The sequence below is a fragment of the Rhea pennata genome, chromosome 1 (genome assembly GCF_028389875.1).
Source record: "Rhea pennata isolate bPtePen1 chromosome 1, bPtePen1.pri, whole genome shotgun sequence".
NCBI classification, from domain to species: Eukaryota; Metazoa; Chordata; class Aves; order Rheiformes; family Rheidae; genus Rhea; species Rhea pennata.
The window spans coordinates 59876413-59893455 of NC_084663.1; the positions used below are offsets into that span (position 1 = coordinate 59876413).

Below are 17043 nucleotides of genomic sequence, written 5' to 3' on the forward strand. Positions count from 1 at the left end.
AGCCTCTTTCGGACAGATTTGCACCCAACATCACCGTTTTCTGACCGTGGTAAGTCAAGCTACACCTCTTACGACCCTCTCTCTGGCTGGCCGGCCCGGGGGGGCGCACAGGGACCTCCTCACTTGGAAAGTGCCCCCACCCCGTCCCCATCAAACCCCAGCCAGGGAAAACGATCCTCTCCACCGGCCACTTCTTCCTTTTTGCACTGTTTTTACACCATTGCAAGGCCGGGAAACAGCGCTTTCTCCCAAGACCTGCATCCCCCCGAAAGGGAAAAGCCTCGTCGTGGCCACGGCATCTCCCGAGGGGGCAGAGGAGCCTCGGCGGGGGAGACCCCAGGGAAAAGCCACCCTCGAGGAGGGGCTGCCCCCGAGCAGCCCTTTTCTCGTGCTCTCACTTGTTCGTTATGAATAATTAGGGCTCCCATCGCCCGCAGGCCGGGCACAAAGCAGCCCCTGCGCCCGGGCGCCGCGTCCCCGTCAGACGGCACGCTCTCCGCCGGTAACGCGCTGCAGACAACGCGCTGACGCAATGTATTTTCCAGCATCGGCTTTTGTTTTCTTTCTTGGCCGCTCACCCACTTTCTGTGGTCAGTTTTGCTCATTTCTCTTGGAAGCTGTCTGGAGGCAGAGAAAAGGCTTTCAGTTTTAAGCGGTTTCTTTTTCAGGCTCCCTTTATTGAACTCCAACCTCCATTTTTTTTTCCTTTTTTTTTTTTTTTTTTTTTTTTAAGCATAGGGACATCATTTATCTCGGACTTTAAGTTGCAGGGGCCTTCAAGGGGCTTCTTTTTTTCTTTCCCAGCTGCATTTGTTGACACACAGTCAATCTGGTTTTTGCCTTCGTTCCCCCTCTTCCCCCCAGCAGGCCATAAAGTATCGACAGCTGTGCCCTTTATTAGCATAGCCCTTTTAAACACAACAAGGGGGAAGAGACTAAATATATTACAGCCATTACCTCTGTCAAAAAGTGACAATTTTAAAACATTTTAGCTTTTCACTGGGAAAGCTAGCCGCACAAAAGAAAGTGCTATAATTTTATTGTAAATGCTTTTTAAATATGGGTCACTTGGCCATAATCAATAGAAAGGATGAAAAAGTTCAAAGCTTGAGAACAGTTCAAGCAGATAGTGTGGTTTTTTTTTTTGTTTTTTTGTTTTTTTTTTTTTTTTAAAGGACTTGTCTTTAAAATATGCTAATTGGGGCAAAAATACACCAGTGAGAAGCATGCAAAATAAGATCTTGTTCCTGGTGGTTTTGTTTTCAGTACAGCTCTGTTCATGCTTTTCCCATCTACTTATAAGTGTGTTTTACAACTTGGATGGGAATTATTCCTCCCGAACAGGGTGTTATGAACATTGGGGAACTGAGAAAAGAGGAAAGAATCCAGGCAGTCACTACTCTTGTCTCAAAAAGACAAAAACATAAAGTACTGTTTTTCCAAATGCCTTTGGAAGCGTGATGTGCCCCAGTACTGTAATTTACCAGGCAAGATCATTTCTTGAGCGTAAAATAATTCTGATACCTTAGAGTTCTGGTATTTTAGGTTGATGTTTGGATTCCAAATACACACATAAACTTACCACTTTTTTTGGATGGCACAAACTTATATTTTTAAGCTTCCAGAGTTGGGAATTGTCCTTAGATCAGACTAATGTCTGTAGTCAGCATCTATTATGTGCTCTAAAAAGGTGAAAGAAGGCTTACAGATGCCCTGAAGCATGTGGATTTTGACTGCTTTTGTTTTGATTTGTAATGAGTATATCAGACAAAAAGGAAATGGCAATCTCAGCAGGATTGATTTTAAATGACATCACTTTCCTCTTCATTTAGAGCACCTGGGGACAACTTACAATTCTTTTCCCTCCGTTACCTGTATTTCCCCAACTGCAATTTTTCCTTGAGGTTTCACTTTGCTTTTTACTTTAAGAAGTAAAGTATAAAACTTGGCTTATAATAAGACAACTTGTTAAACAGACTCCCCAAATCAACGCTTTTCTAAAGACCTATTTAAGCAAAAGTCCATGAAACTGCATGCAATGCATGGGACCTATCAGCTGCTATTATGCACTATCCGTGTTGCAGTAGTCCTGAAGGTCAATACCCCATTGCACTGAGCACTTCACCAGTTTGCAGCTAGGGGTTAGCAAGGGAATGAGCATCCTGCTGCAGGAAGACTGCTGTCCAAGGCAAAAGGGAAATGGGGATGAATTCCCACCACCCATCTTCTGGCAACCAATTTAGCAGCTAAATGTAACCAGCTGGTCTCCTCAGGCTCCCTCTGTTGTAGAGGGAGGGAAAGCAAAGCTCCTGCAGAGGGTCATTCAGTGCACCCAAATCAGCCTTACTTTGACTTGTCCTCTCTCTCCTCTGTGACTGGAGAAGGAGTTTGAAGAAACTGAGTGAGTAATTTAGCCAGCTAAGTTGGGTGGTCTGAGTAATTCCTTCCCCAGCACCAACCACTAAGAGCCTGCCTAGGTACCCCACAGAGATCAGCATGCTGGTAGAAGGACCTATTCCCAAGTACATCAGCAGTTCAGTACTCTGCCCTCATGCTCAGTCTAGAGAAAGCCAGAAACCTTCTGGAATTTTTCCAGCCCCACTGAGTACCCTAGCTCCTAGCCGAGACAGAGAACAGACATGAGGCCACCACAGTGTAAGATGATGCCATTAGTCTGATTGTAGCAGTGGCCAGGTTCTTGGGGTTTTTTTTTTGTTTTGTTTTGTTTTTTTCCCTTTATCAGCCTGCAGCTGCCATCTTCAAGGCTGCCCAGACACCTCTGAAACAGGAACCGTTGCAGGACGACTTGGCTCTTCAGAGGCATCTCATGGTAGAGTCAAAAGCAGCTCAGCTGTCACAGCAGCAGGAAGCATAGCTGCTTGGACCTCCTGCCTCATGAGCAGGTGTTGTCCCTTCATCTGAGACCTCCTCTTTGTGGCCTTCACCAGTATGGAGTGAGGAATGTGGACCTGCACGCAGGCAGGAAACCAAATCATGGAGGCATGAGACTCCTCCAAAATAAGGGAGAGGAGTGCCATAGCCAAAGCATTACTGATTCTCACAGCCAAAGGGGATAAACTAATGAACACTCATCCTTCCACAGGGCCAAATAACATGTGAAAGCAGGGAATCAACTGGACTCATCAACAGACAGTGATGCTGGTAGCGAGGGAAGGAGCCTTGCAAAACACTCGCAATTCCTGTATACAGGAAACCACCAGAATTTTCCGTGCTATGCAGCCCACTGCATCTCCCCCGTCTGCCTGGCCTCCCAGTAACCTGTGCCTGCCCTGGTTACAAACCAGCAATAGGAGACATGTAGCATAGCCTGCTAGGGCTGGTGGGGCTGGCAGGTCCCCCCTCCAGCCAGGCACAGCTCCGGCTACCATCAGGTCACCCTTGGCCAGCTGGCTGGCATCAGAAGTCCCAACGTAGATACAAAACACCTTTCTAGTCTGTTCAGTCAGCTCCAGGGAGCGCTGAACAGCCCGTATTAGAGCTTTTATTGTTTCCACATTTCTAGGAGAACCCAACAGAAGGATACTTTGCCGAGCTAAGGAGACTTTGCACCCTCTCAAAAAATCCTGGTCTAAATATTGCAGCACTAGAGTGAAAGCCCACATTTTAATGAGAAATTACTTCAGAAAGAACAAAAGCCTTTGCATGAAGAAAGTAGGAAAAGTTCTCTGTCACTTTTCCTAAAAGCTGGAGCCATCTAAGTAATTATGTTAGCACAGCAAATATTTTCATTTACCAGACTAAATTGTGACCATATTTTGTCCCCAAGTCAGCTGCATCTTTGTACTATCCCTAAATTATCATTTTTACATGCTTGGTCAGTAAAGAGCCTGACCCGGGCAGCTAACTGTTTAACTTGTTGCTCATCAAAGACCTGTGAAGTCTGGTTTTTGATTGTTTGAATAGTGGGACACCAGTCTTTTTACAGCCAACCTTATTAAAGCACAGGATTTTATTAGCTGTTTTGTGGTAATAAGGTGAAGGACAATGTTGTGGAATGCTCCTTCAGAAGATTTGGCTTCTTGCATACTTTGGAGTTTACTTTTCTCTTTCTGACTAGGATGCTTGGCAACCAGCTAATATGACAGTTTGCTTCATTGTAACATTCTCTTCCTTAAAGCCACCTTTGACAACAGATTTTTTTCACCCAGATAGAGAAAATTTAGGGTCTGAAGAAACATAAAAGAACCATACTCTTGCCCTGCTTTCTTTTCTTTTTTTTTTTTTTTTTTTGGGGGGGGGGGCCTTTGCAGACTTTCAGATAATAAGAAAAAGTCCAGATTTTTGATGGAAAAATCTTTTTTGGCCACATACATACACATAAACATTATATATTCAAAACATAAAGCTAATATGGTGTTCTTCTTTCCGGCAAATTTCTCACAACCAATGTTTTTAACAGATTGAAGTTTTCATTAACTTCATTTAAACTTAGTTATTTTGTTGAAAGAACAAAGTATTCTGAGAAATTTCAATATTTCCCATGATTTTTTGTTTCATAACTCTATTTTAACAGGAAACAAAGAAAAGCAAAACTTCCAAATCACTGGCAAGATTTAATGAAAATTTGTTACTCTTGACTGTTGATGCCAAAATAAAAGATTGAAACACAAGATTGAAACACAAGCACTTAGGCTTGCGATTAAGTGTGATAGGCTTGCTGAGTGTCAGAAACATGCCTTTGAACCCATAGATAGACTATAGTCACCACCAGAATATATATTAACATTTAACCATCATATTTGTTCCATCTTCTGATTACAGTATTTTTTTAGGTAACTATACTTAAGAATTTCAGGAAAAAAATGAAAGCATGCAATACAATCAAATATTATTTCATACGAGATAGTTCATACTATGTGAAATTGTATGTTAAATATGTATATAGTGATTCTTTCAGAACTGCTGCTGAAGAGCCAGCAAACCTTTCATCGTTCTCCAAACTTGAGACTACTGGGGATGAAAATATTGTAGGTTGCAGCAGACTCTCGCAGTCACTTCTGGACAGCAACTTCTGAAGCTCTGACGGGCTTCTGAGGGTGAAATGCAGGTGCAGCACCTCTATGTTCTGTTGGAAAGAAAATACAGAGATTGCCATGGCTGACAGGAAGCATGAATTTTGGAGCTATCCTCACCTGCATGTAACCTAGAAAACAAGGAGCAGCAGTTCCACTTTTGGGAATGATAACTGATAGTGGGCAAGGCATGGGAAAAATTAAATGTCTAGGTCTATAATGGCAAAGTCAAGCCACAAACACTCCCTGATGCCTGATGTCGGACTCTCGCTTCAGACACCATGCCCTCCTCAAAATCCGTAAAAAGGAGGTGCAGGTCACTTAGGGACAGCTTTAGAAAAGATGAAAGAAGCCACTTTCTTTCTGTACTTACCAAATGCAAAGGGATGGAGGTTGCAAGGGGACTACACCTGGAAGAACTAATACCTAGCAAGCATGGACTGAGCCTCAAGAGAGGGCCAGACTGAGTAGCCCTGAAGGTGTGAAGAACCGTTTAATTCTGAACAGCACTGAATCAGCTCCTTAGGACATTGGCACCCATTATGTTGCCCAAATTATACAAACTCACACACTTCCTGAAAAATTTGCTGGTTTAAGTAAGATCCAATTGCCTAATGTGGAGGTTTGTCTTTCAAAACAGGCCCAAAGGCAAACCCTAATTTCATCGAGCAAGCAAGCAGTTTCAGGAAGGATTTTTGTTGAACAAACATCTGTTTGCTTTACTTTTCTCCGGACTCCCAATCCAGAAGAAATCTGCATATATGCATTGTTACTCTGAAGAGAAAAACAAACCTCACACATCACACAAGCAAGTGGATGCACTGTTGTATTGAAGAAGTTTGTCCCAAGACTTTCACAGATGTACAGCTGATACAGCTATGGACAGAACCGGGCTGTATTTCAGAGGAGCTGATATAGTCTTGCAGCAACCTTTCCACAAACTATCACCTTGGAACAAAAGAAATGCTTTGGCTACTGTACTAGTGGAAGTTACTAATTTAATTAAAATCAAACAGCACTCTTCCAAAGGCAACTCCAGTGCACAAATCACTATTGAGCTAGACCATTCAGGTAGCACCTGCTACACTTTTTCTCCAGTTCCCATTCTTAATTGAAGCAGCAGTTCCCATCTGTAAAATCCAACAGAAGCACGTATTTTCCAAAACAAACTAAATAACAGTTGAGCTGTTGCAATTGGCAGGAACCAGTTCACAAAAGCCTTATGCTATACTGTTTATAACTAGGCCCCTAGAACCAATATTGTTTTATGGCCCCCTTAGTCAGCTGATAATTTTAGGTGCTGTAGACCATGCTCATACAACAAAGTGAAGTTTTGCTCTTTTTCTTGCTATGTATGCATCCTTTCTACAGAAATCAATGCAGAAACAACTGCTTCTGCAGCTCCATGAAGTAAGTCCCAGCCACTGGCCAAGATATGGCTCAAACCTCATTAACAGAGGTATTTAAGTTCTGCTCCTCAGAAAGAGATCACAAATGGACTCATAAATGTGCTCTTTGCACCTACAGTGCACTTAATACTTGCCTATGCTGAGCAGAGAGTAGTTAGTGGATGATGCCATAGCTGAGAGTTAGGGTATCATTTGAGATTCAAATTTAGATGCAACTAAGCATGTTCTTTGCTCCTGGATATCAGCTCCCAAAACAACCTCACTCAAGAAACCAGGATAAGAGTAGAGAAGTAGAGTTTTTAAACAGAAGACATAAATGCTATTTCTACCTGGTTTGGCTTCTAGTAGGATTACAGTATTATAAATGCAGTAATTGTTTAGCTGGCTTTCTTTTCCCTGATACATTTGGTGATGTTCCACTTTGGTGCAGCAGAAAATATAACCCAAATCAAGTCATAACACAGAACATGGATTATTATAATGTTCAAAAGGGCCCCAGCATACAAAACTGTATAGAACTAGAGACAGTGTTCCTAGTTTCCTTTAAACAAAAGGGACATAGTTATGGTTGAAGAGTGTCCTTCAGGAAAAGAGGCCACTGCTGAGATGGTGGTAGTGGTTTATTTCCTTTCAGGCCTTTTGGAAGAATAAGGAACTCTGGGGAAATTTCTCACATGGGAAGAAGTAACATGATTTCCTATCAAGTCCTTTCTTTACAAGGTCTTTCAACACTAACTTCTTTAGTTCAAGGAACCAGAGTCAAGTGAAGAAAACAAACTAGAAAGCATTCACCAACTTCTGAAACGTGCACAAGATTGGGATGTGTACGTTTCTTGAGCAACAGAAGGAATTACAAACTGGAACATAAACCGCTCTTCATGTATTTTGTGCCAAGAGAAATACAAAGAGAAAGAAACCAGGCAGGCAAAAAGGCAACAGTGCAGCACGCCTAAAACTTTAATCTATGTTTTTAAATAGTACAGAGCTCTAGAGACTGAAAGTGACTTCCACCTTCCTCTATCCCATCACTCCGGAAGTTCACCCTAAAAGAAACAATTTCTTTGTTGATTGGTTTTACTTCTCTTCAAGTGAGGCACATCCATCAATCCCCCAAAGTAGGCCCCACTTCAGTAAAACACTTGCACATGCATTTCCTTTCAGTCCACTTGTATTCATAGCAACATTTAAGTGTATATACTTGAATACTGTTTTGAATAGGGAAGTTTTTACTTAACCAAAGGTATAAGAGGGACTATATTTGTGTGGTCTTAACATGGGAAAGGGGGAACCCACAACACACATCATCTTACTCCTGTTTCAAAGGTAGTTTTAGCAGCAACCAGTAACTGACACAGTGGTAAAATCCCGAGAGAGGCAGCTTAACCACAGAAGTGACTAATAGGAAGAAATCCAAAGACATTTAAAAGTTATAGTTGTGAGACCACCAAATGCCTTTTAAAGCAGCTTCCCAGGGTCAGTCAGATGTTTAGGTTTAAATATCCTCTACTCCTAAAGAAGGAAGTTGGCTTAATTGCATTACTTCGAAACATAGAGAAAACTAGCAGGACATAAAAAAAAACAATATAGGGAAAGCCTACACAGTTCATAAAACAGGATTCTGGAAAATTTAAATGTTTACATTTTATTTTACATTGTAGGTTTCCACTTTCTATCCATTTGAAATACATTTAGTTTTAAATTAATCAATTGATCATAAACTAATAAACTCGTGTTCTTTAAACAGACATAATAAAAATGCAGACATTACAACACATGATCCATCCTTTAAATATCCCAGTAAAGTGATGCTGTTAAAGTGATGCTGGCTAATGCAAGGGTAAAATGTTCGGATAAAGGATGTCATAGTTCTAAGGAAAGATCTGGATTAAAGGAGAACTGGGAGTGAAGCAGGTGATGCTTTAGTCTGAATCTGAACTGTCTTGCTTGTTGGTATGGTACCGGCTGACTGTTTCTTCCAAAGGAGTCATTGTACCGTCCGGTCGCACTCCCATTGGTTTTATAAACTCATCTCTGTAAGAGATTTAAAAACAATGTATATTAGTATATGCACACACATCTCTTCACATGAATATAATACAATCACATACAGTATATGCTTTAATAGATAATGAAATTTCCTTTAAAAGGAAATAATTTCTGCTAAAGCTCTCTATTTCGCAGAAAGAGGAACAGAAATCCTTCCAAAGTAAGTGGGAGGGGAAGAGGAGGACAGAAAGACTTCATTCATGTAGGCCAAACCTACTTAGCCATTTAAAAATACCATGAAAAGTCAGTGCCTAATAGGCTCAAGACACGGAGCAGGTTCACCGTTTTAAATACACAAACTAGCTTTTCTTCTGAAAGTTCACTAACAAACATTTCTTCTGAAAGTTTCATCCGCCATTCTGGCTAATACACACGCACACAAAATAACTTATTTGATACATATTTATCTTGTCCACAGTAATAATCATTACCACGAGAACACATTCTGCCCACACCACTTCTAAGCGTGTGTAAGTACTTGTTGATCCATTTTTAAAAAAAGCTGACCGATTCTAATACTATTGCTTTTGTTTGTGGCAGTTTAATTACAGGATTGACAGCCATTTTAATCTCCTCAAAGCTCCAAAGGCCTCTCAACAGCTAATCCAATTATATCTACTCCACAAGCTACAGCCTCATCTAAGAGATGATTAATTATTGATTAAGCCAATCAAAAAGTATTAGCAAAGATTTATTTAATCCTTACTTTTTATCATCTAATTTATACATGGATTATAGCAAAAGCTGGAAGGGCAGAGATAACATTCTGATTTTCTGCTGAAAAAAATGGAAAATACCTTTGAATATTCAGGAGTCACCTTAAATAAAGTAGGAGAGGCTTGATGCCAATTTACCAGATGCTTGAAAGGCAGCCCACTAACACTGTGCCCATTTGCCCTCCTGCTCCCCCCTGCAGAGCCAGAGACAGTAAAATTCCATCACCCAGTGGGGAAACAAAGGCATTTCACCAGTTTTCTGCCTGGTCTGCACTACTACCTCAGCTGGGGAGATGGGGCGGGGGGCAGGGAGTACACAGTTAGCAATCTTTCCTTAACACAACAGGAACAGCAAGAAAGGTAACACCTGAATTACATGGCATGCACAAGCCAGATGTTGTAGAGTCAACCAACAATTAAAAGAAGTTTCTAAAAGTCCCTTTTTTGGAAAATTCTGGTCTCTCTCAACAAGAAAAATTCACCTATTGTCACACAGATGTGGCAATTAAATACTATGGCTGCAAGGAACTGTAAAAGTTTTCTATTAGCAAAGATCTTTTTTATAGGAAGAAATACTTCACACTAGATGCCTTTTTAGCTTAACTTAAAACACCGTAATACATGACTGGAAAGCTGTAATCAGTCTTGCAATAGTTCTTTGCTGCTGTTGACAGTTCACAGTGCACTCGGGTTCAAGTCTCAGAATACAAGTCATCTTTCTATTATACTTATTTTTGGAGGAGAATGACCTTGAGAATAAGCCCTTGCTCATGTTTTTAAAGTCCTAAAAGTACAAAAATACCCGCAAGGCAAGAACAAAATCACCTTTGCTTTATATCTAAGCTGAGAAGATCCTAGACTTTTGTTTTTAAAAAAGGCAACACATGCTCTTACTTTGCAACATTTAACATCACAGTCAGAAGTCATGGAATCACCTCATTTACTAGCCCTCTAAAATTCATCATTTATAATAATGGCGAGTAAAGGATAAAGAAATAGTTAAAGAGAAAGGAAAGAGAAACAGAAGAAAATAATGAACCAACTGAAATATTCCATTCCCTTACAGAGGGACACAAACAGGGGCTACATAGAAACAACTTGGAGATACGGACCAGTTTTGCACGACCCAATAGTAACCATGATGCAACTCCTTGATACAGGACTGATAACCTAAGGAAAAGCTGGAGAGCAAGCACGTACACAGAACATACAGAGTAAAGATGAGAATATACTTCACTATTTTTAAATGCATGACTTCTCTCCTGTCTGTGAATTTTTACTGTGTGTTTTTTTGCTGTCAAGCTAGCTTTACAGCTCAACCTTCAAAGCAGAATGGAACTTAAGGACACTGGGTTGCAAGTAGGGAGGTAACCTTCCAAACTGCAGAAAAAACTGCACATTGTCTCACTTCCCAACCCCTTTCCCCCATAAGGATGCTTACAGATAGAACTTCTTGAGAAGCTCCCATTTACAGCCATCTCATCATCATTTACCCATTACAGAGAAATAGCTGTTTTTCTGCAATTCCCTTTTCACATTTCAATTTTATACTCCTGCTACACACATTCCAGAACTTAATACAAACTCTTTCTCTCTACAAATAAGTCATCTGCAGAATCACTGAACACTAGATAGAGTAAATAAGACATATCCACATGCATATGTCTAGTTTGGGTGGAGGGCTCTGAAAAATACACTGAATTTTGCAGAGTTAACTCAGAAGTCTGAGTCACTGAAGTGCACTTGTATAGTCTCTCATGATTCTCAAAAGTCTATGTTTCTCAGCTCACTGTTAACCATTTTAAAGTATACCATTGTGGACTATGCTATACTGCATTTGAGTTTCGTTCCCAATGCATTTCTTCCTCCCTAGGCTTTAACTGTGAGCTAGGCTGAGCTCACATTTCATTAAATAACAAGGATGCTTATCAATTACTTTTCGGTTCTGGTGTGCACTTCCTGTTTTGCAGGCTCATGAACAGGATGAAAGACAGTTGTTTTAAGGTTGCTTTTCTTTCTCTATATTCAGAGGCAGACCTCCATACATACTTCCTCAGACATATGCTACCTTGTAAAACTGAACTGCATGAACACAGAAATATGCTATGCCACAAAAAGGACAGGTATAGATTAATTGTTCCAAGAGGACACAGGCTTCCACCTATTTTTTTTCTAACCATAATCTAGTCCTAAGATCATGTAAAACATACAGCATCATGCTTTCATTGGTGAGGACTTGACTGCAAGTTGTGAACACAGCTCAAGCGCACTCATGTATTTCAAAGAGGAAAAATACAGAAGCAAACAAATGGATGAAACAAAAAATCTGGGCTGTTACAAAGGTAACGTCAGAAGCCTGGAAAAAGAAAGCCCATATAACTGGTAAATAAAAGAATTTTAGGTAGAATGGCAAGAGGCATCACTCGGCCAACTTCAGCTTCATACTATACAAGAGCAGACCCTTAGCTGGTATCGACTGCCTCAGCTCTGTCAACCCCAGCAAGTAGCCCACTTAGCACTGGTTGTTTAGAGACCTCAACTGAGCTTTGTCAACTTGGGCTAGCTCAGGATGGGCTTTTTGTTTAAGATGAGCTACAAAGTAGCATGGGAATCAGAAGCCGGCACATACACCTTCAGAAGACATTTCACTATTCTGAAACTGTTTCTTTATACAACTTATAGCACAGAAGAGATTACTTCACCCCAGCAGGTGGCAGTGTGAATTCATCTGTATCCGTTAAGATGTAAATAGACAAATGTGCATATTTATACACATTTGAACATCCTTATGTGACCTCCAATACAGTCAAATATTTCTTTTTGCAATACTCATTTTCCTAATGCAAACAAAGCATTCAAGCATACCTGGAGACCCACCATAATTAAATAGTTGGTAAAATACATTCTCTTCTTCTACTTGTGTATCTCCCAAGAGTCCCTTCAAATGTATCTATACAAGTTTTAGCTTCCTGCTTGCCATTTAGCTTGATAACGAATCAAAAAATCATTCCCTTCTTTTGAAGCGTACCTCTTTCTTGTCTGCTCTGTGTACTACAAGGCAGTATTGACACATGGAATTAATGACAGCGTCTGTAATGAAACAGCCATCATGCAAACACCAGTCTGTTCCTTTGATAAAATGGCATGTTAGGGACCTATTCACCTCCTTATAATTGAGTACTACATAATAGTTCCAATCCTTTCATGTAACATTATTTTCTTCTATGATTAGAAAAGGGAAAGAAAAAAAAAAATCTATGTAGCATTGCCTTCTTCATTCACCCTATGATTAATTTTGTTTTTAATGAGTATGCCTGCTTATTTAGGCAGGTTCTCTAACATACTTGTTTTGTTGACTTCTGTTCAATGTACAACAAAACCCAAGCTGTGATAATTGGAGACCATTTCATCAGCAAAAGCATTCCTGCTATTAATACAAGGTTGGCTTGGAAAAAGCACCCTGACATCTTAAATTAGTCAATTAATATACAATTCTACTTATGATTTATAGTAGGAAAAATGTTAGCATATTTTTTCAGACATTTTAATTAACACAAAGTATTTTCAATAATGTATGATATAAACAGAATATCATACAATGATTTAATTCAGCTAATTTTGGTACTTTGTAAAACTGAAAAGTTGAGTTTTATTTTTTTTTTTGCAGATTTGAAGAGTTTTTCAAAGTTCAAGGAGGTGCCTCGCATACAGAGGATACTGATTTACAGCCAGCCAAAAATTTTTAATACCCTTATTACAGACAATGCCTATAGAGTTACCTCAAGGCCACATTCAGACATCCAACAACTTACCTAAACAACATTTACATCTTCCAGGAACTGTGGTAACCAAGATTTTCACCTTCATTTATTTATAACCTATGGAATTGTAGTGCTTTCAATCAAGCTAAATTTGAGCAAAAGATTCATTTCTATAAAACTTTTTTAAACCCCAAATCTATGTCAAAATATCAGGGATGGGGAAGTGGCTCACAAACAAATTTTCAGCTTTTCTTGATGCCTAACCACAAAACAAAACTGGTTTGTTTTTATTTAACCTTGTTGAGGTTCAAATACCTCATGAACAGGCCCAAATACTAACAGGCTAACAGAACAGAGAAACCTGGGAAATAGTATCCAAAAAACCTAAAAGCACAGCTCAACTTCACACCACCTCAAAGCAGTTTCAGTTGTTCAGTACCAATGCTGAAAGTTAGAGAAATGCAAAGAGCAAAAAACTACTAACATCTTATGGAACACAGTAAAAAAAAGCACTTTATTAGGGTTTCAACAAACATGTGTAAAAGGGTACAGCTTAACTGCACAGTGTACATAAATAGTTAGTAGCCATTAATGAACGGCTATGACTTTTCATTAAAGTGATGCTGTTCTGCAAATTCATTTTCCAAGGAGTTCAACCTGTCATCAGGTAATTTTTGAAAACAGAAAGCCAGTCAATCACAAATCTAGAGCAACCTAGTGACAGACTGGCCCAATTACTCTTTTCAGCCAGGAAAGGAAGCGAGTTTGTTAGCCCTTCAGTTTTGTTTTCATACCTTTTTATAACATAAAGGCATACTAGCTCTTTATGGCTTAGCTTCTATTACTGGGACAATAACAACTGTACTAAGCAAACCAGATGTGCTGTTATGACACAAGTCCATTCCAATCTCTTGTTCAAGTTACACAGATCTTGATCTGTGTAGACATAGACATATAGATCTATTCAAGATGAGAAGGAACTATTACTACTCTGTCCCTGTCAAACTTCCTCCCCTTTTATAAGCAAAGCACTGCCCCACACTGAAACTGCTCTGTTCACGGTATGTCGCTTCCAATGGCAACAACAAAGAACAGCAGAATTTGCAAGTCGGCCACCTGCAATCTGAGTCAAAGCCAGATTCAATACCAAGAATCAACAGAAGTCTCCTATCCAAGTAACTTCCTATTTAAGTCTGTAAGTTAAAAAACAAGGAGAAAAGTGTATTCCATTGGTAGCTTTAACTCCACAAAAACTCCTTGCACTAAAGGGCTCAAGCTCAAGGCAGAAATGTTCAATTCTAAAAAAGCAGAGAGACCTGCTACTATTAACATATTACTAACACTATTCTCACCTACAAGACTAGCAGCTTCCCATTTTATTTAACATCTGTACAAAACCTATAATCACACTCAATTACACTCATTAAAAACATCCTACAGCCTCCTGAAAACAAGTCTTTTTTTTTCTTTTCAAATTTCAGTAAACAAAAAAGGTGGGGAGAACAGTCCACTGATTTTATGCATATTATCACAGAACCTAAAGGGGTCAAATCATCAATCAAAACTGCCCCATAGTAATCACTACAGCAGAAAAGAACAACACTGCAACAAAGACAACCCCAGTCCTGCAGAGTTTAAAGTCTAAGTACTGTAGAAAAAACTGCAAGTGGATATAGCTGAAAGAGAAAGCCTAAGTGATGCTACTGGCCAAGAGGATAAGTAGCAATACAGGACACCAGCTGCTTAGTTATTGTCAGTCTGTAAGCAGGCAACACAGCAAGTGTCCTCAAACCTCCAAACTGAAAACTATAGTTTTATGCTACAGCAATGCCATTTGGATTTTTTCCTCTAACAGCTATACTGATAGCAACTTTTCTTCAGTCTTAGTTTGTCTCTAGTCTCAAACTTCAGTCTTAAAATTGTAGACCATTTTGTCATTTCATTATTATACCCCTGAAGCTCAGCATCTTAACTCTCTAGCCTACCCAGCAACCATTCTATTTTACACAGTAGTTCAATTAAGACTGCATGTGTATTCTATTTTCTTTATTAAGATGACTATATACTCCTTTTTCATGCAAGAAGTGAAAAATAAGTATGTAATCACTACACTGGCAGTCTTCTGAGATCCCTCCTTTTCTTTCACTCCTGATGTAATTTAAGCTTTACCAGCTAATATCAAACCCAGATTCACCCGTATCTTTTGCTGAATTCTTAAACCTTTTAATAGAGTTGTAAAAACACTTAGTTTGCTGAATTTGTATCACAAGTTCTTGCTGTTTGAATATGCACTGACTCTTGCAGGCACAAATGTGTTTTGAGCCTCAATGTCTTTACAATTTTGAAGAATGATCCACTTACATATTTATCTAGGCTAAATTCTTATAACTTAGGTCACTGATGAATAAGCATTATATTAAGTGTTCCTCAAGAATGTTACACTTTGCTTAAATAGAAACCAGTTTACCACCAATCACTCCAACATGTTTACAACTAATGGAGCAGAAAAATCTGTAAATTCTAAGCATATTGAGTCAAAACAACAAAGAGCTAAAATCACCACTATGGCCCTGCTACCTTTTTTGTATGTAGAAAACTGCCAATTTAAACAATTTTCTCTATAAGTAACTTACAGTTTCATGTCACATTAAGTACCATTTTCTTTTATGGTATCACCTTATTCATATTTGAAAAAAAAAGATAAAAGTCACATTTGTAATCCAGTCCACATTTACTCTAACACTACTACAATAATTTTTACTTGATAGTCCCCTTTAATTGCTTTAAAATGTAGCTTATTGCTTCTGTTGACAACTACATTCATACTATACCTGTTCTTCAGATATGCAACAGACATAAGTTGTTATCATCAGATGACTCCTCACTGACTTAGGGGAAATGAGTACACTTGCGTTGGGCTTGGATTTTGTCCAGTACTTTAAAAGGAGAAACTCTTGTCATTATCAGTCACAGCCTATCCACTTAGGAGGCCATCTCCTCATTTTTAGGCTGCCCAATTCTCTCCAAAAGAGATTTCCTATAAAGTCCTGTTAAATGTCTCTGTTTCCTTTGAAGTGCTAAACATTTTTCTCTGCAGTGAAAGCAGCCCTAATCTTGAAAAGAAGTTGATTACAATATTACTTTTGATACTAGGTGTTAGTAAAAAACAGATACTCAGGATCTAAGCTGCCTCCCTCAAGAGCAGCTATAATACAATACCTGGAAAGTTTATCAAACATGTTGACAAGTTTCATAGCTTCATATTCTTTTTGTTCTTCTGTCATTTCATCCATAGGATTGGGCATCGGTTCTTCTAAGTGACCAGTGATAAGGTTAATGCTGGATGAAGGAAAACACTATAGTTTATATTCATATATAAACATATATGCATTACTTATCTTCTCAGACAGAAACCATCAAAACTAATGCTATGAGAACAGCATGTGAAATTTTTACCATAAATAGCCAATCTGCATACAGTTTACATCCACTTTGTAGTCTATTCCTGTGATTCATTGCATTAACTTCTAGTTAGCTATTCAGAAATGCATGTTCCACTAATACTTGCTGTAACCTGTTACAACCCCCACACAAATAGCTTGAAATGATGTAAAGAGAGATAGGGAACAGAATGACAAATAAGCGTTTGCAACTAATTTTCTACAGGCTTAATTTTAAACATACAGATCAGTTTCAGTAAGATTTTCTCATTTACAAGAAAATGTTGAAGTAGATTATCATTCCCCTCTCAGAATCATTTTTGCTCAAATCAGACTATGGTTAAATTGCAAATTTACAGTTCCAGTTGTTTTAACTGTTAAAACAAGTCAATTTGATACAAAAGTGGTAAGCAACAGAAGCAGAGAGGCAATTTTAAGAAACACTTTCAGTGAAAGTTATCTTTTCAAACAGTGTAATCAAACACTTAAAGTTAGCAAGAGAGAAAAATGAAACCCATGAAGTGACTGATATTTATCTGGGATGTTCCATTTAAGTGTCACCTTTTAATTAAATAGATGTCATAGTTTTATTTATATGTACTTAACTAGATATATGAAAGAAGTGCAAAGATAAAATA

The 17043-nt window shown here is 38.9% G+C and overlaps 1 protein-coding gene across 4 annotated transcripts in view; it reads right to left on the minus strand.

Annotated features, from left to right (window-relative positions):
• Window positions 1-7376: 7376 nt before the first annotated feature.
• The window catches only part of RIC8B (RIC8 guanine nucleotide exchange factor B), a 39424-nt gene continuing 29757 nt past the window's right edge, over window positions 7377-17043 (minus strand). For all 4 annotated transcript variants that reach the window (XM_062589090.1, XM_062589081.1, XM_062589101.1 and 1 more), the window contains 2 exons: window positions 16185-16304; window positions 7377-8473 (listed from right to left, as the gene is read on the minus strand). In XM_062589090.1, the coding sequence (XP_062445074.1) occupies window positions 8362-8473; window positions 16185-16304 (232 nt within the window). In that variant the 3' untranslated portion in view covers window positions 7377-8361. The remainder of the gene's footprint in view (window positions 8474-16184; window positions 16305-17043) is intronic.